The 21,294-nt window shown below is 55.1% G+C and overlaps 1 protein-coding gene across 1 annotated transcript; it reads left to right on the top strand.

The window, feature by feature from the left end:
• Window positions 1-660: 660 nt before the first annotated feature.
• GNA15 (G protein subunit alpha 15) lies at window positions 661-20,755 on the top strand. Its single transcript, XM_034997492.1, has 7 exons — window positions 661-1,172; window positions 7,954-8,138; window positions 11,645-11,799; window positions 12,381-12,509; window positions 14,959-15,088; window positions 16,635-16,788; window positions 19,772-20,755. The coding sequence occupies exons 1-7, from the start codon at window positions 1,028-1,030 to the stop codon at window positions 19,996-19,998; spliced, it is 1,125 nt and encodes a 374-aa protein (XP_034853383.1). The 5' UTR covers window positions 661-1,027; the 3' UTR covers window positions 19,999-20,755.
• Window positions 20,756-21,294: the final 539 nt, after the last annotated feature.

Below are 21,294 nucleotides of genomic sequence, written 5' to 3'. Positions count from 1 at the left end.
ACTCCCAAGGTCCCCCTACGCCCAGGCTGCCTTTTCAGCTCCTTCTTCTGATGCCGGTCAGTGTGACCTTCCTTGACCCCCTATTTAAAGCCCCAGCACCCCAACATCCCCTGCCCCCTGCTCTGCTTTGTTTTTTGTTCAGAATAAATGTATCACCACCCAACAGGCTGGAATATGTTTAAAAACTGTGTTTCTTCATCCGTGTCTCTATCTGAGATGTTAGGCAGGGAGGCCGGGGGTTTTGTCCTTTTGTCCTTTGCCTGGCACACAGTAGGTGCTCAGTAAATATTTGCAGGAAGAAGGAACAGCCCCTCCCCAGGGCTGCCTGGTCAGCGCTTGGAGCCTGGGGCCCCGCGGACTCCCAGCCCCGTCTGGTCCTTCTGCCGCCGCTGTTGGGGCTGTCCTGGCACGTCACTTCCTGGCTCTGTGCCTCAGTTTGCTCATCTGCACATGCGGGGTAACAGGAACTCTCGTACATGGGAGCCCTGGCCTTCACTGTTTTTTGAAAAAGATCGTTATTGGCCCTCTGATGATGTCTCCTAATTGGCTCCGTGGAGGGGAAGAAGGGGTGGGCCCGGGGCCAGCCCGGAGGTGGTGTCAGAGGCCCAGGGAGGATGGAGTCCACCCCCTTCTCCAGAATGAGGAAGGAGGGCCCAGCGGACGCTGTGGTAGGCTGACTGTGGCCAGGGCCTTTCCTTCAGGGCAGCCCGCCCTCCCCAGGGCCACACACCCTCAACCAGTTTGGCAGGGCCGGGCGGGCAGGTCTGGAGATGGTCGGGGAGCCCTGAACCTCCACACCTTCTTGGGCTCCTCCTCCTGCCCCCGCCCGCCTGTGCTGGGCACTCAGGCCTCGCTGAGCTGGGCGCCCGGTGCCCGAGGCCGGGAAGTCAGGGGTCCCTGGGGGTGATCCCCCCAGAAGAGCGCAGCCCCCCGCGGCGGCGGCCAGGAGCCCTCCCCGGGCCGGCCGGGCGGGGTGCCCTCCCCGGGGCCGGGGCCATGCCGCCTCGTGCCTGCTGAGGCCCCCACCATGGCCCACTCGCTGACCTGGAGCTGCTGTCCCTGGTGCCTGACCGAGGACGAGAAGGCAGCGGCCCGCATCGACCAGGAGATCAACAGGATCCTCCTGGAGCAGAAGAAACGGGACCGCGGGGAGCTGAAGCTGCTGCTGCTGGGTGAGTGGGGCCGGCGGGGCCGGCAGGGACCGGGACGGGGACCGGGACGCGGCCCCCGCCAGGCTGGCAGAGTCTGGGAGCCCATTTCTGGGCGCGGAGACCGAGGCACAGAGACACCCGGCTCCGGGCGCCTGGCAGGGCGAGTGCCGGCGCGGAGGCGGCCCGGGGGCGGCAGGCCCAGCACGCCCTACCGGATCCGGCTGCAGAGTCAGGAGCTCAGGTCTGCAGCCTGCCCAGGCCTCGCCGGCTGGCCGTCCACACAGGCCCTCCCGCCCTCTCCCCGGCCACGCGGCCCGCCCCACGGAGGACTTGACCATCCACGGAGTCCCCTGGGCAGAGCATTGTCAGTGGGCCCTGCCTGAGTGACGGGCGGGTTGACTCATTCATGCATTCATTCATTCAATCAAGAAACAGTGAATACCTCCTGGGGTGCAGCAGCTACGGACATGGGCAATGTCCCGGCCTCCGTGGACCTCATCTTGCCCTGAGGGAGACAGACGTTAGCCCGTAAACCAACGAGCAGATAAAATAATTTCCGGCGGCAAGAAGAGCAAGGAGGAAAAGAAAACAGGGTGGGAGGGAGGAGTGACGGGCTCGGCGGGTTGTAAGGCTCTGAGATTGCGGCCCTAGGAAGCATCAAGTCTTGTCCCGCTCGCATGTCCATTCCCCACGGACCTTGCCCTGCACGGGACAACCTGAGCCCCGGCTGGGTGGGGGGCGGGGTGTGGGGAAGGTGTCAGGTGTCCCCGAGTCACAGCTGCCGCCCGGCTGGCCCTGGGCCAGGAGGCTGGCCATCTGTGCGCTGGCCTCGCTCTTCCCTGGCTCGGTGGGCAAGGACCCCAAGGACCCCGAGGAGTGAAAGCATGGGGCCCCCGGGGCCGCGCCTGAATCAGGGCCCTTCTCACTCTAGTCTTACACGCAGTTCCGGTAAAAGACACCCCCCCCCCCCCCCCCGCCTGCATTTAGTTTTCCAAGGAAGCTGGCACGGGGATGGCCTGTCGGGTCCAGGCTCTGGCCCCGTGGCCTCTCAGACCCCAGCTCCTACTCCTTCCTCCCATAATCCTTTGGTGGCCACTTGGCTTCTTTGCTTTTTTTCATGGACTATTTTGTTTTCCTTAAACTTTGGTAAAATCTGGGGCGCCTGGGTGGCTCAGGCGGTGAGGTGTCTGCCTTTGGCTCAGGTCATGATCCCGGGGTCCTGGGATCGAGCCCCACATCGGGCTCCCTGCTCGGCGGGAAGCCTGCTTCTCCCTCTCCCACTCCCCCTGCTTGTGTTCCCTCTCTTGCTGTGTCTTTCTCTGTCAAATAAAAAAAAACAAAAACCAAAAAACAAAAAACCCCACCACTTTGGTAAAATCACCAATGAGGCTGTCTGAGCCTGGAAGCTTTTAATTAAGAATTTAATTACTTTAATAGCTATCTCTGATTTCTTCAGACCAGGTAGGTTATTACAGCAATAATAGGTATGATAGATGATGTGTGATTGATTACTTTTTAATAATAATATTATTAGGGCTAGCTAGGCTATTTTTGGTTGTCGGTGCCTGTCAAAGCACTTGTCCATTTCTTCGAAGCTGTCAAAGGGATGGGCATCCAGTTGTCTACCACAGGCCCCTCATCATCCTTTTCAGGCCCAGAGCATTTGGGGTGGTGTCCTCTCTTTGGTTCCATCTGCTTGCTTTTCCTCCGTCCATCAGGCTCGGGTTTATCAGTGTCGGTGATCTTTCCTTGCACACCTCAAGTTCATATACCCGAACCTCAGGGCCTTTGCACATGCTGTTTTCCTGCTAGGACCTGTCAGCGTCACCCACGCCTCCGCACAGCTGGTGCTCTCACTCCAGGCAGCATGGCCCATGTGTCTCCTCCTCGGAGAAGTCTTCCAGGACTCGCTGACTACAAAGGTCGTCCACCCTTCTCTTTCCTCCACTTGATCCACTTGATCTTTCTTCTGAGCGCTCACCCACTGACATTCTCTTAGACTTGTTCACTGTTCTTCATTGTCTGTCTCTCCAGTGACACAGCAAACAGCACAAAGGTGGGGACCGTGTCTCTTTCGTTCATTCCCAGGGTCCCCAGCATCCGGCCCAGGAGCATGGTGACTCCGACAGAGAGCGGATGCCCAGGGCAAACTTTATAAATGAATAAGGGAATGGTGAGTCCTGTTTCAGGGGCGATTTTCCCTGGAGCTGCACCAGAGCTGGGCGGTCCCTTGCCCCTACACGGCTCTGACCACGCCGGGCCAGCCCCGCATCAGGAAGCCCCTTCTGCTGGTGTCAGGTGGGGGGAGGGGAGGTTGTCCATGTCCCACGTGCTGATGGTGGCCCTGTGGACTGTGGTCTTGACCACCCCGCCCACCCCCAGCTCCGAGGGCGGCCTTCACACCACCCCTTCCTTCTTGAAAACAGGAATTGAATCCAAAAGTTATTTTTTCCTGGAGGTGGCTGATCTTTTTGAGGAAGTGGGCTGAGGAGCCAGGGGTCTGTCCTGGACAGGAAGCGACTGGCTGTTGGGGAGTGTGGGGCATCAGAATGAAGCCATTAAAGGAGCCAGCTCCGTCTGCAGTGCCTGAGATAGATAAGATGGGGAAACCGAGGCCCAGAGAGGTGAAGCAATTTGCCCAAGGTCACACAGCCAGGATCAGAACCTAGAATTCTGGTTCCAAAGCCCATGCATTTGACCTCCCTGTGAATGTGCCCCTGGAGAGAAAAGCCCCGATTCCCCAATGACAGATGGGGAAACTGAGGCCCAGGGAGGTGACAGGATTGGGCTGGGGTCGGCAGCCTGTCTGAGCCTGAGCTGGACATAGATGTCAAGCTGCCTGCCCTCCAGCTGCCCAGGCCTGGCTCCCTGTGACCCCGAGGCCCCATTTCCTGGAGCGGCCACCCACTAGGGAAGGAGGCTCACGGTGTCTCGTGATGCCAGGGGTTGGCACAGCCCCTCCTGGTGTCTGCGAGGTTCCGCTTCCTCACCCATCCCCAGAAGGAAGCAGTCACTTCCCTCTGACCTGCCAGGTGGGCAGAGCTCTCCCTGCGGCCCCCAGCCCCACGGGGTGAGGTGGGGGGGTCCCGAAGCCGACCGGGAGCCTGGGCCTGGAGAAGTTCCAGAGTCCTTCCTGGCTTCAGGATAGCCCTGGGCTGCAAAGAGGGGGCTCCACCCGCTGGAGTGCTCAGACTTCAGCCTGTGACCCATCCGTGAGTCACACGATCCATCTTGTGGGCGGTGGCCAGGATTTTTTTTTTTTCCCTTTAACGAAACAGAAGAGAAGAGAAGAAAAGCAAGTTAGCTGCTGCTTTGTGAGACCTGTGCTTGCCCTCCACACTCCTGGGGGAGACCAAGGTCTGAGAGGGCAAAGGGCGCGGTCCCCTGCATTGGCCTCAGTACGCCCCCTCCCGCAGGAGCTGTCCAGCTTCTGAGTGTCTGCGGCCGGATGACGTCATCTGATACTCGGATGACGTCGTCTGATACTCGGGTGACGTCGTCTGATACTCGGGTGATGCCTGCCCCGGCTGGCTGGCCGTATCCCATTTTGTTGGCTCAGGACCGTAAGGGCTTGAGTTTACTGCTCTGCTTCTCCTCTGGCTGTGTGACCCTGGGAAAATCACCTCACCTCTCTGATCCTTGGGGTGTCATCTGCAGATGGTAAGCCAGTGGGAATCTTTGTGAGGATCGACTGAGGACAGGCACGGACTGTTTTGGCCCAGGGCTGGGCAAACGCCAAGAGTTAAATCACGCTCGCTGTGATTATCTTTATGGGGATCTTTCTGGTATCCTACTTAAAATCCAGGACTCAGACGGAACGAGGTTTATGAGGTTTACGTCCCGGCTCGGCCACTTATCAGCTGCATGGCCCACGGCAATCCCATCAGCCTATCTGGGACTCAGTTTCCCCACACGAAGAGTGAGCCAAGAGCCGTCCCTCGGTCCGGGCTCACGGCCGCCGCTGCCATGCTGCGTTGCGGGTGTTCGGGGGCTGGGTGTTCTCCCCCACCCCCCACCCCCCGCCCCGGGCTCCTCGGCTTGACTCCGGCTGTGATATTCTCTCGGACATTCCCCCCGCAGGGACATTTGGTGAGCTGGATGCATCCCTTCCTAGAACCCAAGAAATTCCGTAATCTCAGACACATACGGCTCCGCGTTGGAGAGTTTCAGCCTGTGGACCCGTGGCGTGGGATGTTTGGGTGTTTGGGGGAAACTTTTTATTTTGGAATAATTTTAGATGTACTGGAAAATGGCAAAGGTAGTACAGAGGGTTCCTGTTGACTCCTAAACGGCTTCCACTCGAGTTCACATGTCGGAGAGCACAGCACGTTTGTCACGGCTGGGAAATTCATGCCCGACTCGGAATGTGACTGGTTTTCCGCTGGGGCCCTTTTTCTGTTCGGGCGTCCCCTTCAGCATCCTCACTTTTCAGTTTGAGATACTTTCAGACCTCGCGGAAAAGTGGCGCCCGATTCTTCTGCAAATGTTGACATTTTACCATTTTCCCTCTGTCCTCCATCTCTCTCTCTCCCTCTCTCTCTGTATACACACTCTATGTATCCAGATATGTGTGTATATTCGTAATTTATATAACGAATACTTATATCTATAATTTGTTTTACTATATATTCGTGTATTTAATACAATACATACTCATTTTTTATCCCCCTGAACTGTTTGCAAGTAAGTTGCAGGCCTGACAGCTTTTTACCCCTAAATACTTCATGGGTTTGAGTCCCACCACAAAGCAGGGACCCTCCCAGGATGAGGATCAAGAGCAGGTGATGAGCGCCGTGCAGAACCTTCCACCAGCCTGGCCCGCACACCTGACTCACAGCCTGGCCACTCTCCCCTTTCCCTGCCAATGTCCCTCAGGACAAGAGAAAAACACCTCTTTCTCTTGGACCTCGAGTCCAGTGGACTTAACGAATACCTGGTGTCACCCCGGCCTGCCCTTGTTGCCCTCAGATACGTGGGGACAGGGAGCTTCTGGGGGGTGGTGATGCAAGACGGCACCTCCTCTTCTCTCTGCTTCCCACCCTCCCCCCAACCTCTGCTCCCTCTGCCCCATTTCCTCTTTCTGGTCTCCAGCCAGACCACCCCTTCCTTTTCTGCTGCTTCCTGTTCCTCCTTCCAGTCTGCCACCCTGTCCCTGGAAGGACCCCCTGCCAGTGTCCCCCTGGAGTTGGGCAGGGCAGGAAGGTGTTGGAGGGGCCTCCTGGTCCCACACCTCCTGCCTGGCTGTCACACTCACTTGACAAAAGGGGAAGCAGAGGCACACAGAGAGGGAGAGTCCAGAGCTCAGACAGCGGGGCATTGAGCCTTGGTCTCTGAGCTTCCAGCCCCGGGCTGTTGAAGATCCAAGTGTTACTGTCACAAGCCCAGGGCCGGCTTCCTGGGTGTGAGGCCGGGGCAGGCCCACAGCGCCCTGGGCTCAGAAGGGCCTCATCTTGCCCTTGGCCCCACAAATTGTGTAGCTGGCCCTGCAAGGACCCCTCTGGTCCCTCAGCAAGGTCTTGTTGAGTCTATCTTCCAAACATCTCTCAAATGTTCCCTTCTCTCCACCTGGGTGCAGCCCCCATCATCACTTAGCTAGACCTCCACCCCGGAACCCCTGCTCCTGCCCTTGCCTGCCACAGCCTGTCTTCACTGCACCCCCTGCCAGAGGATGCCTGTGAGGACCTGGGACAGGAGTACCACTCCCCACCGCCCTCCAGGGCTCCCACCTTCCTGGGGTCAATCAAAGTCCAAGTCCAAGTCCTCTCCATGGTCCCTGAGGCCCTGCACCACCTGCCCCATCCCCACCCTGCCCTCCCCTCCTCCCTCTCTCTCCCTCACCCACTCTGCTCCAGCCACATGGCATCTTCACTGTTCTCCAACACACCAGGCCTGGTTCTGCCCCAGGACCTTTGCACGGGCTGTGCCTCTGCATGATGTGCCCTTCCTCCACATCTTGGCACAAGAGCAACCTTCCTAGACTTCAGATCTCAACTCCACAAGTCACCTTCACTGAGAAGCCTTCCCTGGCATTCAGCTATAGTCAGCTAAACACTATTTATTCTATTGTATTTCCTTCATAAAAGTTTCTCTGCCCGAAATTATCATAGCAAATAATAATAACAGCAGTTCTAACTAGAGTCAATGCTGCTGTTACTGAGCATAGTGAACGCCAATGTAGCACTTACTGTGTCCAGGCATGCTGCAGGCCAGGGGTCCACGAGCTTTTCCTGTACAAGCAGATGGTGAGTATTTTCAGTGCTGGGGGCCAGGCGGTCTCTGTCCACCTGCTCAGCTCTGCTGTTGTGGTGAGGAAACAGCCATAGACCATTTGTGCACACACGGGCGTGACTGTGTGCCAATAAAACTTTATTTACGGGCACTGACGCACAAATCTCATATCATTTCCACGTGTGACGAAAGTATTTTTTTTTCTTAATTCCTTTCCGTCGTTTAGAAATGTAAAAACTACAACTGTAAAAAGTATTAGAGATGCAAAAGCTACCAAACGAACTGTAAAAACTTGCTGGCCACGCAGAAATCGGCAGCCAGCTGGATCGGCCGTCAGGCCATAGTTTGCTGATCCCCCCCGGGAGCCCCTTACAGTGAGCTCCTTTCCTGGGAGCTAGCGGGCAGGGTCTGTTGCAAACCCTGTCTTACAACTGGGGAAACTGAGGCCCGGAAGGTGAAGGCGCTCGCCCAGGGTCACAGAGTGCGGCCCTGGCTGAGCCGGGATTTGAGCCCTGGAGGCTTGGGTGGTGGGTGGCGGGAGCCCCAGGGCTGAGCTGCTCGTGTGCCTCCCCAGGGCCTGGTGAGAGTGGCAAGAGCACGTTCATCAAGCAGATGCGCATCATCCACGGGGCGGGCTACTCGGAGGAGGACCGCAAGGGCTTCCGGCCCCTCGTCTACCAGAACATCTTCGTCTCCATGCGGGCCATGATTGAGGCTATGGACCGGCTGCAGATCCCTTTCGGCAGGCCTGAGAGCAGTGTGAGCATCCTGGGGCCTCTCCTGCTGGGCTTCAAGCTGGGTGGGACCCTCTGGACCTCAGGGTGGGACCACGTCCCTGCAGTGTTTGTCCTTCTGTGACTGGCTTATTTCCCTTAACACGATGTCCCCCAGGTTCATTAGTGTTGTTATCTATTGCAGAATCCCTTTCTTTTTTAAGGCTATGTAATATTCCAGCGTGAGGACGCGTGCGCATGCACGCATCATTTTTTCTTTATCCATTCATCTGTTGATGGGCATTTAGGTTGTTTCTACACCTTGGCCGTTGTGAATCGTGCTACAGAAAACACGGGAAGCTAATATCTTTTCAAGATCATGATTTCAGTTCTTTTGGTTAGACACTCAGAAGTGGAATTGTGGGATCACACGGTAGTTCTATTTTAATTTTTTAGAGGAACCTCCATGCTGTTTCCCACAGCGGCTGCACCAGTTTGCATTTCCCCCAACAGGGCACAAGGGTTCCAGCTTTGCCACATCCCTGCCAGCACCTGTCCTTTGTTTGGTATTTATAATAGGCATTCCAACAGGTGTGAGGTGACATCACCTTTCTCAAATCAGAAAGCTTGTGATTTTGAATCTGAGCTGGTCCAAGGACCTCAGAAGAGCAACTGGGGCTGGTAGAACCTTCCTCACAGGGCTGATAGAAGAATGTGATCTATTAAAAGTGCTGAAAGCTCTCAAAACGGTGCCTGGAGTGTAGTAGGGCACAGTAAGCATCAGTAGATGGGACGAAACCCCTTCCAGCTGCGTGCCATTGTCCCCATCTCCTAGGTGAGAAACAGGAGGCTCAAGGAAGGGGGAGACACTTGGCTCAATTTTCACAGTCCACAAGTGGAAGACCAAAGATAAGCACCCACCAACCACACCACCACCTTTGGTTATGCTGCTTTGCTTTACAGAATGACGTTTTTTATTGCGATGTAACACACGTGCCAAAGAAGCCAGCTGGCGAGCTCAGTGAATCATCACAAAGCAAAGACACGTGTGTAACCATTGCCCGGGACAAGAAGCAGAACGTATCCCCAAAGGCCCCTTCCTGACATCGCTACCCCCCACCCCGGGCTAACCACTATCCCGTCTCCCATCAGCATATTGCCTATTTTTGAACTTCTCCTACATGGAATTAGACGGAATGTTCTGCCATGTCTGGCTTTTGGCACTGCACAGTGCATTTGGAATTCTTCCATCGTTGGGGGCATAGTTGTGATTTGTTCCTTTCTACCATATATATTTTATGCAAAACTGTGCATTTCCGTTGGGTATCTGCATAGAAGTCGATGTGGATCATAAAGTGGATTAGGTAAGGAGGAAGCACCAAACTGTCCCCAAGCAGCAGCATGTGAAGAGTTCTGCTTGCCCCAAATCCTAGCCAACACCTGATGCTGTCCCCTCGTTTTAGCCATTCTGGTGGGTTCTTGGTCTTATTTCATTGTGGTTCTGATTCGCATTTCCCTGGTTAATAAGGAGGCTGCACAGCTTTTCATATACGTGTTGGACACTTGGGTATTCCATTTTGTGAAGCACCTGTTCAAAACTTTTGCCCATTTTTGTTTTTGTTTTTAGTTTTGCCCATTTTTAAAAAAAAGTATTGTCAGTTTTTTTCTTACTGATTTGTAGCAGATTCTTTGTATGTCCTGGATACGAGCACTTTGTTATGTATTTTGCAAATACTTTCTCCCCATCCGTTCCTTGCATTTTCACTGTTTTCATGGTGTCTGGATGAATAGCTCTTAATTTCAATGAAGTCCAGTGTGTCAATCTTCTGGTTAATAGTGTGTCATTGGAGGGGGAGGTTGGAGCCAGATTGAGATGTTTTTCCCCCCAAGGTCATGATGAGACTCTCTATTGCTGTCATTTAAAGGGAGCTTTATTGTTTCATATTTATATTTACATTCCATTTGGAATTGATTTTTGTGTAGGGTGTGAGGCAGGGATTATGTTTCTTTCCTTCCATCCCACCACCCCCACCCCCTGCTCCCCCCAGGACAGATACTCAATCATGCTAGTGCCTCTTATGCTTTTCCCACTGTACCACAGTCTCATCTTGGTGATAAATCAAGTGTTCAAATGTGCCTGGACCTGCTAATGATCTTCTGTTCCATTGGTCAATTTATCTACCTTTGAGTGAATATCACTTCATGTTAATGATTGTAGCTTCCTAATATCTAGGCTTCGAGCCTGTTAGTGTAAATCCTGCCACTTTATTCTTCTCCAGAATTGTCTTGGCTACTTTGGGTCCTTTTGCTTTTCTACATAAAGTTTAGAATTATCTTGTCAGTTTTTCCGCACACACACACACACACACACACACACACACACACACCCCTTCACACCTTTCTGGGATTTTGGTAGAATTGCATGGAATCTGTAGATTAATTTGGGGAGAATTGGCAGCTTAAAAAAAATGCTGAGTTTTTCAATCCACGGACATGGCATAGCCCTCCGATTATTTAGATCTTTTAAATTTTTCTTGGTGGTGTTTTCTACATTTCAGTGTAGGGAGCTTTCACATCTGTTGTTAGATTTATTCCTAGGTATTTGATATCTTTCAGTGCCACTGTAAATCGGATTTAAATTTTTATTATTTTATTTATTTATTTTGTTATGTTAATCACCATACGTTACATCATTAGTTTTTGAGGATTTAAATTTTTAAAAATTTCCACTGATTCGTGGTTAATATATAGCCACCCATTTGAGTTTTGTTTATTGATCTTGCATTCAGGGACCTTGCTAAGTTAACCGGTTTATTCTGATAGCTCATCTCTAGGCTGTTTGGGATTTTCTACATATAATCATGTTACCTGTGAATAACCACAGCATAACATGCTCCTTTCCAAACCTGACACCTTTCCTTTCTTTTCCCCGTCGTATGGCACTGGCAAGGACCTCAGTACAGGGTTAATTAGAGATCGTGGACATCTTAGTCACATTCCCAGTCTCAGGAACACACAGATCCACACAAGCTCACATGCATGTGCCCAGATGCACACCCCCACACACGCAGATTCACAGGTATATGCAAGCCCCCCCCCCACATACCCACATGTGTGCCCACACCAGCGCAGGATTCTGATCAGCACTGATGCCTTCTTGCTGGAAAGAAAGGAGGAGAGATGGAGAGGAGGTTGCTGTGAGGAAGAAGGGGAGAACGTGGGGCCACCTGGCAGGCAGCTCAGGCTGCACGTGCCTCTACCTCCCCGAGAGACCTGGCCATGGGGCTTCATTGCGTTATCTAGTCTGTGGTGGGGGCACCTGTAGAGACTTGACTCAGGTGTCCAGGAACCAGAACTGACATCCACCTGTGTTCTCTGCGGCCCCTCTGCCCTCCATCTGGGGACAAACTCGTGTGGGAAGAAAGGAGCAGAGCAGAGGGGTGGAGCGGGACAGCAGTGTGCAGGGGGCTCCGTAGCAGAGAGAGGAGGTGGCTTGCAGGCATGTGTGTAGGGTGGTCCCGCCCCTGACGTGCCCTGTGCATCCCTCCCCAGCACTATGCCAGTCTGGTCATGAGCCAGGACCCATACAAAGTGACCACTTTCGAGAAGCGCTACGCCGTGGCCATGCAGTGGCTGTGGAGGGACGCCGGCATCCGGGCCTGCTATGAGCGCCGCCGAGAGTTCCACCTGCTCGACTCGGCCGTGTAGTGAGTCGGGGACCCACGGGCAGCAGGTGTGGGGTGCAGGGCACAGCTGAGAGGCAGCCACTGATGAATTCCTCCTAGGGATTGCTCTTGGACAGACAGGGCCCAGGCTGGTGGGCTCCTGATGTGGGACATGCGGTGGGGTGGGCTGGCTATGGATGGTCTTGCTCCAAAGTGATGTCATTCCTGGGGGGGGCACTGACCTGCAGTGACATCATTCCTGGGGTGACGCTGCTCATCATCACACAGTGACACTGTCCTGAGTACCATGCTGGGTATCTAGGGTGATGTGACAGCTGGGGCTTTTCTTGGGACACTGCCACTGGGTGACAGCTCCCCGAAGGTGACCCCCCCACACAGTGAGACTGTTCTTGAGTTCACACTGTCCTTGAGGTCCTGCTGCTCTGAGGGTGAGACGGCTTCTTCCCGATGTTCCTACAGCGTCAGGGTGATGCTTCTGGGCTACCTGCAGACCCAGAGATCCTGGCCCCTCCCCGAGCAGGGGCCTCACTGGGCTTTGGGTGGGGGGTCTGAGAAACAAACTAAGTCTGCAAGACTGGGCCTCAGGGCTCCTCACTCCACAGCTACCTGTCCCACCTGGAGCGCATCACCGAGGAGGGCTACATCCCCACAGCACAGGATGTGCTCCGAAGCCGCATGCCTACCACCGGCATCAATGAGTACTGCTTCTCCGTGCAGAAGACCAACCTGCGGTGAGCTCACAGCCCAGAGTCGGGGGAAGCTTCCTATAGGCAGGCAAAGGAACTGGGGCCCTGAAGGATGAGTAGGAGTTTCCCAGTCCCAGTCCTCAAGGGGCTTCCAGGCTGAAGGGGGCAGAGCTGGATCTAGACACCTTCAGCCCCCTTGCAGTCAGGTCTGAGACCTGGAAGAGCCCAGAGTGGGGCGACCAGAGCTCTAGGAGGGCAGGTCTTCCTAAGGAGAGGACATTGGTATTAAGACATTGAAGGATGAGTAGGAGTTCACTAGGATAAGTCTTGAAGGACTGCTAGGTAGGAGGAGACAGAGACTGTGTGGTCAGTGATATTCCAGAGGGATTGATTCAGGGCTGGGGAAGCTCAGAGGTGATCCCCTTGAGGGGCTGAGGCTGGAGGTCAGGAGACTCAGGAGGAGGCAGGAGCCATGATCCAGGCAGGAAGGGTTGGTAAGGGCCAGGGCAGTGGTCATGGGGATGGAAATGAAGGGATGGTGCAAAAATCGTTTCAGGTGTAAAATGGGCAGGACTAGATGAGTGTAAAAATCCGAGAATCAAGGTGATGGGGTCAATATGTGGTGGCGGCAGCATGGGGTATTCAATTAGACAATGAAGTCGTTCAGGGCACTAGAGTCTGAGGGATCTGGGGCATCTGGGAGGTGGCTGGACGTACACAGGCCTGAGCTGCAAGGCACAGGTGTGAGTGGCCAGCGCAGCATGGGGCCATCCAGGCAGAATGATGACCAGTGTCAAAGACTAAGGCGAGATCAGGAAGAGTACACTGAGAGCAGTGATTTCTGGGATTGTGGTGAGAGGGTTATCTGTGACCTCAGCAAGCTCCCTGTCTGTAGGTTCATGGCAGGGAACTCTGGAGGGTGCAGGGTGAGGACTGGACACGGGGGTTGTGTTCACTTCACCCATATTGAGTCCCATGCTTCCCTAGATTGACCCCCTGAACATGCCCTTCTGACCTTTTCATAGTCCTTACGAGGATGGTTCATAACTTTCTGTTTGCCATCGGTCTCCTCCCCTAATGGAGAGCCCCACAAGGCCAGGGAATGAGTTCGATTCTCCTGCTTTGCTCGTGATGATCAGCTCAAGATCAGAGTAGAAGTTGGTGAATGTGGGAGGATGATTGGAAAGATGGAAGGATGGACGAGTGGATGGATGGGTGAGTGTATGTAGGTGTAGATGTGTGGAGGGTGGGTGGATGGGCAGGTGAATGGATGGATAATGGATGCATGCATGGGTAGGTGGGTGGGTAGATAGATGGATAGACGGGTGGATGGATGGATGAGTATGTGGGTAGATGGATGGATAGGCGGGTGGATGGACGAACAGGACAGACGGATGGATATGTGGGTGATGGATGGATACATGGGTGGGTGGATGGATGGGTGGATGGGTGGGTGGATGGGTGGATGGGTGGATGGTAAGTGGGTGGGTGGATGGGTGGATGGACGGATGGGCAGATAGATGGATAAATGGGTGGATGGATGGGTGAGTATGTGGGTGGATGAATTGGTCAAAGTTTAGGAATGAAGATAGAGGTTGGGGAAGCTCACAGGTGAGGCTGGACTGGGGTGCTGATTTTCAGGTGGGAAGCCTTGAGTGTGTTCTTAGGCCAGGGACAGAGCTAATCCGTGGAGTGAGGGCTCAGAGGAAGCTGAGACTATGAGACTGGAGGCTGGCAAGTAGCATCCCCCACATCTGTCTAGTCTCCAGAGCCCCGCTCTCAACCCCTGCACCTCCTGTTCTGCTCTGGGGTTTCTGAAGAGGCACAAGAGGGGTTGGTCTCAGGGATCGGGAGCCACAGGCACCAGCCTTAGTTGCCCGACCACACAAAGGGGCAAGTCCCTTCTTGCTCTGGGGCTTCTGGCATTTCCTGTTGGCTGCCTGGGTAACAGTCCCATCCCTGGGGAAATGACGTAAGCCTTGTTATCAGTGACCCACATTTCTTAGAGGAGAGAAGAGGAAGGCGGGAGGGCTCAGGCTTTTGTTGCCATGTGTGGAGGTGGAGGCTGGGCCCTCACCCTGGGCCACACACAGAGGGGATGGTGTTGGCCCGTCAGAACAATGCGCACGTCATGGTTGGGGAAACTGAGTTCTGGACATGTTCGGCAGTTTGCCCCAGGTCACCCGCCAGAACCAGAGCAGACCCCGGATGTGTCTGACCTGCTGTCCTCTACCCTGGGGTGGAAATCAGGCAGCCCAATGCAGAAGCTCAGCAAAGTCTCCCCTCCTGTGCCTCAGTTTCTCCATGTGTAAATAAGTTAACAGTAACACCTGCTTCACGGGGCTGAAATGCAGTAACACAGCAGAGGCCAGAGGCTGCCACCAATTCCTGCTGCTATTAAATATTGATCTGGACATGCCTTGGACGTGCCTGGGGTCTGGGGTGCCATGGCAGGGGTTTCTGATCAGGCCTGACAGGGGGTGATTCCCGGCAGGATCGTGGATGTCGGGGGCCAGAAGTCAGAACGCAAGAAGTGGATCCACTGCTTCGAGAACGTGATTGCCCTCATCTACCTAGCTTCGCTGAGCGAATACGACCAGTGTCTGGAGGAGAACAACCAGGAGGTGAGGGCCCCCTCAGGTGCCGCCTCCTGCTGGCCCCGGGATGCACAGCTGAGCAGAAAACGCCCCTGCCACTCTTGAGTGGGTCTGTGTGCATCTGGCGCGGCCCTGAGCTCCACCCTCCACTCTTCCGTGGTCAGAGCATTGAGTCCAAGACACAGATCCACAAGCACCCCGGACTCTCTCTCTCTCAAAGGGATGCTCGAGCCCCAAGATGTGGCCCCCAGGAAGCACAATGCAGCTGGCCTGGGAAAACAGGGCATGCCCCAGGGTCGGTGTCCTGCTTTTATTCAGAAAGGCTGGGCATCGCTCTTTTTTGAACTCTTCTCCTAATTAGGACCTGGCTTGTTTCAGACGTTTGTGCTTTTAGGGATTAAAGTTTCACACACACAGTCTGGAGACCCAAGGGTCAGATGCTAAAATTTTGACTCTCTGGCCAAATGAAACAGATTGAATTTGAGGTCATTCTGCCACAGATCTTGCTCGAATGCAGCCACCCGCCATGTCCTAGTTTGCTGGGGCTGCCATAATCAAGTGTGAAGTTCTGGGGGCTAGAGATACGCAGACATCTCCTCTCCCAGTGCTGGAGGCCGCACACCCTGGATCAGCATGTCGGCCATGCTCGTTCCTCCTGAGCCTGTGAGGGAGACTCTGTCCCTCGCTCTCCCTGCTTCTGGGAGTCGCTGGCCATCCTTGGGCCACGTCACCCTATCTCTGCCTCTGTGGTCACATGGTCTTATCCCCCTGCATCTGTGTCCAAACGTCCCCTCTTTATAAGGACCTCTGCCATTAGAGGTGGAAATCTACTATGACCTCTTTTTTTTTTCTATTCATAATAGTTTTATTTAAATAAAGGCTTTTAAAGTTTTTTTTTTAATTTTTTTATTCTTATGTTAATCCCCATACATTACATCATTAGTTTTAGATGAAGTGTTCCATGATTCATTGTTGGTGCATAACACCCAGTGCTCCATGCAGAACGTGCCCTCCTCAATACCCACCACCAGGCTAACCCATTCTCCCACCGCCCTCCCCTCTAGAACCCTCAGTTTGTTTTTCAGAGTCCATCGTCTCTCATGGTTCGTCTACCCCTCCGATTTCCCCCGCTTCATTCTTCCCCTCCCGCTACCTTCTTCTTCTTCTTTTTTTTTTCTTAACATATATTGCATTATTTGTTTCAGAGGTACAGATCTGAGAATCAAGAGTCTTGCACAATTCACAGCGCTTACCATAGCACATACCCTCCCCAGTGTCTATCACCCAGTACTATGACCTCTTCTTAACTAGTTACATCTTCGAAGACCCTATTTCCAAATAAGGTCCCATTCTGAAGTTCCAAAGGGACATGAACTTGTGGGGGACACTAGTCAAGCCAGTAGAGGCCACACAAAAGCATGGGCACACCCCCTCTGACCCAGCCAGGAGCTGCGGAGCCCCAGGCTCCTGGACGTTAGGCTGACAACCCCATCCCCACATGGAAGGTGGGGGGGCTCCTGTCTGGGCCAAGTCAGCCATTGGAGCAATAACCTGCCTGTTCCCCCCAACCCAGAACCGAATGAAGGAGAGCCTGGCCCTGTTTGGCACCATCCTGGAACTGCCCTGGTTCAAAAGCACATCTGTCATCCTCTTCCTCAACAAAACTGACCTCCTCGAGGAGAAGATCCCCACCTCCCACCTGGCTACCTACTTCCCCAGTTTTCAGGGTGAGTGGTCCTAGAACTCTCTATAACCTTTCACCTCCCGAAAGCAGCTCCCGAGAGAAACGCTGGTCCAGACTACCTCAGCCGGAGTCAGTGGAGTTTCAGATGGGATCAGACAGACCTGAGTTCTAGACCCAAGCCGTGAGTCTCAGTGTCCCCCTCTGCAGAATGGGGACAAAGTGACAGCCGCCATCTCTCTTGATGCGTGACTTCAAGCAGGGGGCTCTAAGGAGGCAGGTGTTGTCGATCTCTTGCGTGTGGGTCCGCTGTAGAGTTCATTGTCATAAGCCACACCTGGAAGGCGTCAACAACTATTTCCAGAATCTGCCTCGATTTTTGAGATTTCTTTTTTGATCTTTCATAGTCATCTTATCTATATCTAAGATAGCAGATTCAAAAGGAAACCGGTGCCTGACCTTTGGACAAGTCCTTCCAAGGCACATGGCTCGGTTTTCACAAATACAGCAACCCTCTTACATGCGGTGCGGGTAGCCACGGTCGTGTCTCGGCAAGCACGCATGAATCAGGACTAAGGAGCAGGTTTGGGAGTGAGCCCTCAGCGCAGCCCAAGGGACAAAGGGCCTGGCCTTCTGGAGAGGAGGATGGGGGAGTTGGCCACGGCACCGTTTAGCATATCCTACAGAGCGGGGAGGTCGGGTTTGGGTGGGTCCCAGGAACGGGCTTATGGGCTTGCACTCTCCCTGGAGGGCCACTGTGAAGGGGCTGGTGGAAATATCCCAGCTGAGCCACAAACTGCCCCCAAGGTTAGGGGCTTAGAGCAGCCCTTTGACTTTGCTCACATTTTTGTGGGGCAGGAACTTGGGAAAGGTTGAGGTGGGTGAGTTCATCTTCGATGCGTATGGCATCAGCTGAGGTGGTCGGGATCGAGATACCCCTCCAACTTCTAACACCGTGTGTCTGATCGCTCTGCGCCCCTCTCCCTCCCTGCCTCCCCCTCCTTCCCTCTGCTGCTTTCTGCCCCACACCCCGCACCCCTCCCTGGCCCCATCTGGTGTCTCCTAATCCAGGGCCCCTTCATGAGGCTTGGGCTTCCTCACAGCATGGCTGTTTCAGGGTAGCCAAACTTCAGCCCCGGTTTGGGTCGGGGGAGCCTCAGAAGTCCCAGATGGTTAGAGATGCCTCACTCTATTGGTCAAGCAAATCACTCAGGCCAGCTCAGACTCAAAAGGAGGCCAACAGACTCCCCTCTTGACGGCCAAATGGCACCCACCTACAGGGAGGGGAGTAATGGCAGCCGTGCTGGAGACAAGTTGGCTTCATTTCCTGGGGCCACAAACTAGGGGGCAGAAAACCACCGAAACGTATTCCCCTCAGTTAAGGAGGCCAGAGGTGTGAAATCAAGATGTCAGCAGGATTGGTTCCTTCTGGAGGCTCTGAAGGGACATCTGTCCCAGGCATCTCCACTAGCTTCTGGTGTTGCCTGCAATCCTTGGGGTTCCTTGACTTACAGACCCATCACTCCGAGCTCCTCAGTTGTCATATGGCCTTCTGTGTGTTTGTGTGTGCCTTTCCTCTTCTTATAAGGACTCCAATCATTGGCTACTGGGCCCACCCCAATCCAGTATGACCCCATTTCAGGCTAACTAATTACATCTGAAGACCCTATTTCCAAATAAAGTCATATTCTGAGGTTCTGGGTGGACAAGGACTTGGGGGATGCTATTCACCCCAAAACACAAGCAGATGCAGCTCTTAAGCTTGCTGACATCACCATGGGTGTGACCCTTGGCCTTGTTAGGGCTCAGAGCCCATGTGAGCCCTTCTCAACCAATCAGATCCAGAAGACGTGGGGGCCTGGGAGACAGATGTCAACTTATTCCAGCATGGTGGACAGCCTTTACTCCCTCCCCAGCTGAGCAGCCTTGGGAATGGGAACATGGCGTGGAGAATTTGGGGATGGGGATAAAGTGGACAGTTTTGAAGGATTGTTTTCCTTCACATCAAAGGGAACCTTCATGACTCCTCTTTTTCTCCCAGCCAGAGGCTGGAGTACTCTTTGCCAACTTCTGGCGCTCAGTCCTTCCCTCTTCTGTACTTAATAACATCTGTGATTATAACAATAGCTCACACATCGAACACCGTTGGAAGCTCCCTGTGCAGTGGAATTCTTTCTTCTTACCACCACAGAGATGGGGAAACCGAGGCACAGGGAGGTGCAAACACTCCCCAAAAGCCACACAGCCAGTGAGTGGCAGAGGCAGGATTTGAACCCAGGCTGTCTGGATCAGGAGCCACCAGCCTTACCCCCTGGGTACCCTGCCTTCCTGGAAGAATGATGATAACATTCTGACTATTGAGGACAGAGCCCTCTACATGATTGCACCGAATCCTCACAACTCTGGGAGGCTTGGGACTGTTAGGAGCCCCATTTTACAAACGAGGGAACTGAGGCTCACGGCAGTTGCATGGACTACCCTATAAGGCAACCCTACTAGTAAGCAGCAGAGCCAGGTCTTGGGCTCCAGGAGCCTTAGCTCGCATTGTGCTTAAGACAGAGAGACGCGGACAGACGCAGAAACAGAGAGGCTGAGCATGTCAGCTGCCTCCCCAGGGTGGCCAGCCCTCCCCGTCTCTTGGCCTCGGTTTACCCGTCTGCACTGCTCAGAGAGCTCTTTCTCTGCCACCCCAGCTACCCACCCCCTCCGTTGCAAGCCCAGCCAAGCGAGAGGGTTTCTTTCTGCCTCAAGTCCCAGAGCCAAGTCTTATTGGCCCATTCCAGGTCATGTGACTCATCAGAGTCCATTCCTGAGGCTCCCATTGGCTGGGCCCGATGGTCATGTGACCCTCTAGACCGACCGAAGATGGCGCCGGCCTGCGCGCGGTGCCCGGCGCCTGCGGCCCCTGCCGCCCTGATGTCTCCACGTCCGGAGCAGGGTCTCCAGACGCCCTGCGTGGCTCGGGGGGAGCGGCTCCCGCCTGCCGCACGAACCGCGTGCCCTGACTGCCCACCCCTCCCGCCCCCCAGGCCCGAAGCAGGACGCGGAGGCAGCCAAGAGGTTCATCCGGGACATGTACAGCGGCATGTACGCCGGCTGCGGGGACAGCGCGGACGGGGACAGGAGGGGCGCGCGCTCCCGGCGCCTCTTCAGCCACTACACGTGTGCCACGGACACCCAGAACATCCGCAAGGTCTTCAAGGACGTGCGGGACTCGGTGCTGGCCCGCTACCTGGACGAGATCAACCTGCTGTGACCCAGGCGCGGCTGCCCCCGGGCTCAGGCCCGCGCGTGGCAGGCGGGGCCTGCGGGCGGAGCGCTGCGCAGGGAGCCCGGTGCCCCCTGTCGCGCAGCCGCGGGTCCGGGTGGCGGAAGGGCCGCGAGTGAGTCAGGGGTGAAGGCGGTCGCCGCCCGCTCCTTTCTCCGACCCTCGCCAGGACAGCCCCGCGTTTGCCCTCCCTTGACTCCGTTTTCCCCCTCGGAAAGGGAGCACGACGGCCACTTGGGATGGCAGGTGGGGGAAGAAGTGAGGGGAGCAGGCATCGGGGACTTGCCCCACCCCTGGGTAGGTCCTCTCCAGGGAAGAGGCCGCGGACCCCCACGGAGGTGACGCGCCAGCCCGGTGGCGGGGGAGCGGGCCTTCGGTCCGAGGGACCGGGCTCTGGCGCCCCCTAGCGGGGTTCCTTGACTTACAGACCCGTCACTCCGAGCTCCCCTCCTCACGGGAGGCGGCATCCACCAGCCTGCGGTCTGCGGGGCGCGGCGACTTCCCGTTCTGGGCGGGAAGAGAGACCCGGAGAACGCTGTCCCTTCCAGAGTCTGCGCCTCAAAGTGCGTCCTGCCCTGTTTACAGACGAGGGAAACTGAGGCCACAGGCGTTCCCCCCACTTCCCGGTCTGGGGGCTCGGGCGCGCTGCATCTTACAACTTCTCTGTATTTATTCCCTCCCCTTCTGTGGGGCCCCTTGCAAGACATTAAAGACATGTCTGGAGACCTGTGATTTCCTAGGGGCGTCCTGTGCCTCACTGCGCGGCCCCTTCTCAGGGCGCCTGTCCCAGGTGGGGTAGCCACGTGGGGAAGGACGGGGGAGGTGGCGGCGTGCGTGCACCCGGGCAGGGCACGTCCTGGGAGCTGTGTGGGGCTGATGCGCTTGGAGCCGAGCGCTGGAGTCGCCGTCTCTCCCCGGCCTGGGGGAGGGGGGCGGCATTTGAGCCCAGCCTGTGTTGCCACTCACCCCAAACTCCAGGAGCCACCACCACCTCGGATGAAGGGGGAGATGCGGATGGGGACGGCTCCACTTACCCGGGACGGCCGTCCCCCACTGTCCTCAGGGCCGTGTCACAAGCCGGCCCACCTCTGTTTTCAGATGGGGAGACTGACACAGAGAAATGCTCTCGTTTGACTGAGGCTCCAGCCTGCGGGATGGCAGAGCCAAGATACTGATTCAGTCAACCCTTTTCTATTTTTTTTTTTAACTTTTAAAAAGATACACTTTATTTTTCAGAGTAGTCCTATTTACACAGAAAAATTGTGAAGATACTACAGAGAGCTG

Source organism: Mirounga leonina, unplaced genomic scaffold (assembly GCF_011800145.1).
Source record: "Mirounga leonina isolate KUSES-001 unplaced genomic scaffold, KU_Mleo_1.0 Mir_94, whole genome shotgun sequence".
NCBI classification, from domain to species: Eukaryota; Metazoa; Chordata; class Mammalia; order Carnivora; family Phocidae; genus Mirounga; species Mirounga leonina.
The sequence above is the reverse complement of the archived record's forward strand: the minus strand, read 5'-3'. Positions and strand labels throughout refer to the sequence as shown.

Bases quoted from the DNA above. Each gene is read 5' to 3' on its own strand.
- GNA15 (XM_034997492.1), top strand. From the start codon at position 1,028: ATGGCCCACTCGCTGACCTGGAGCTGCTGTCCCTGGTGCCTGACCGAG. The intron at 11,800-12,380 runs GTGAGTCGGGGA...CTCACTCCACAG, and splicing joins CTGCTCGACTCGGCCGTGTA to CTACCTGTCCCACCTGGAGC. The intron at 12,510-14,958 runs GTGAGCTCACAG...GATTCCCGGCAG, and splicing joins GTGCAGAAGACCAACCTGCG to GATCGTGGATGTCGGGGGCC.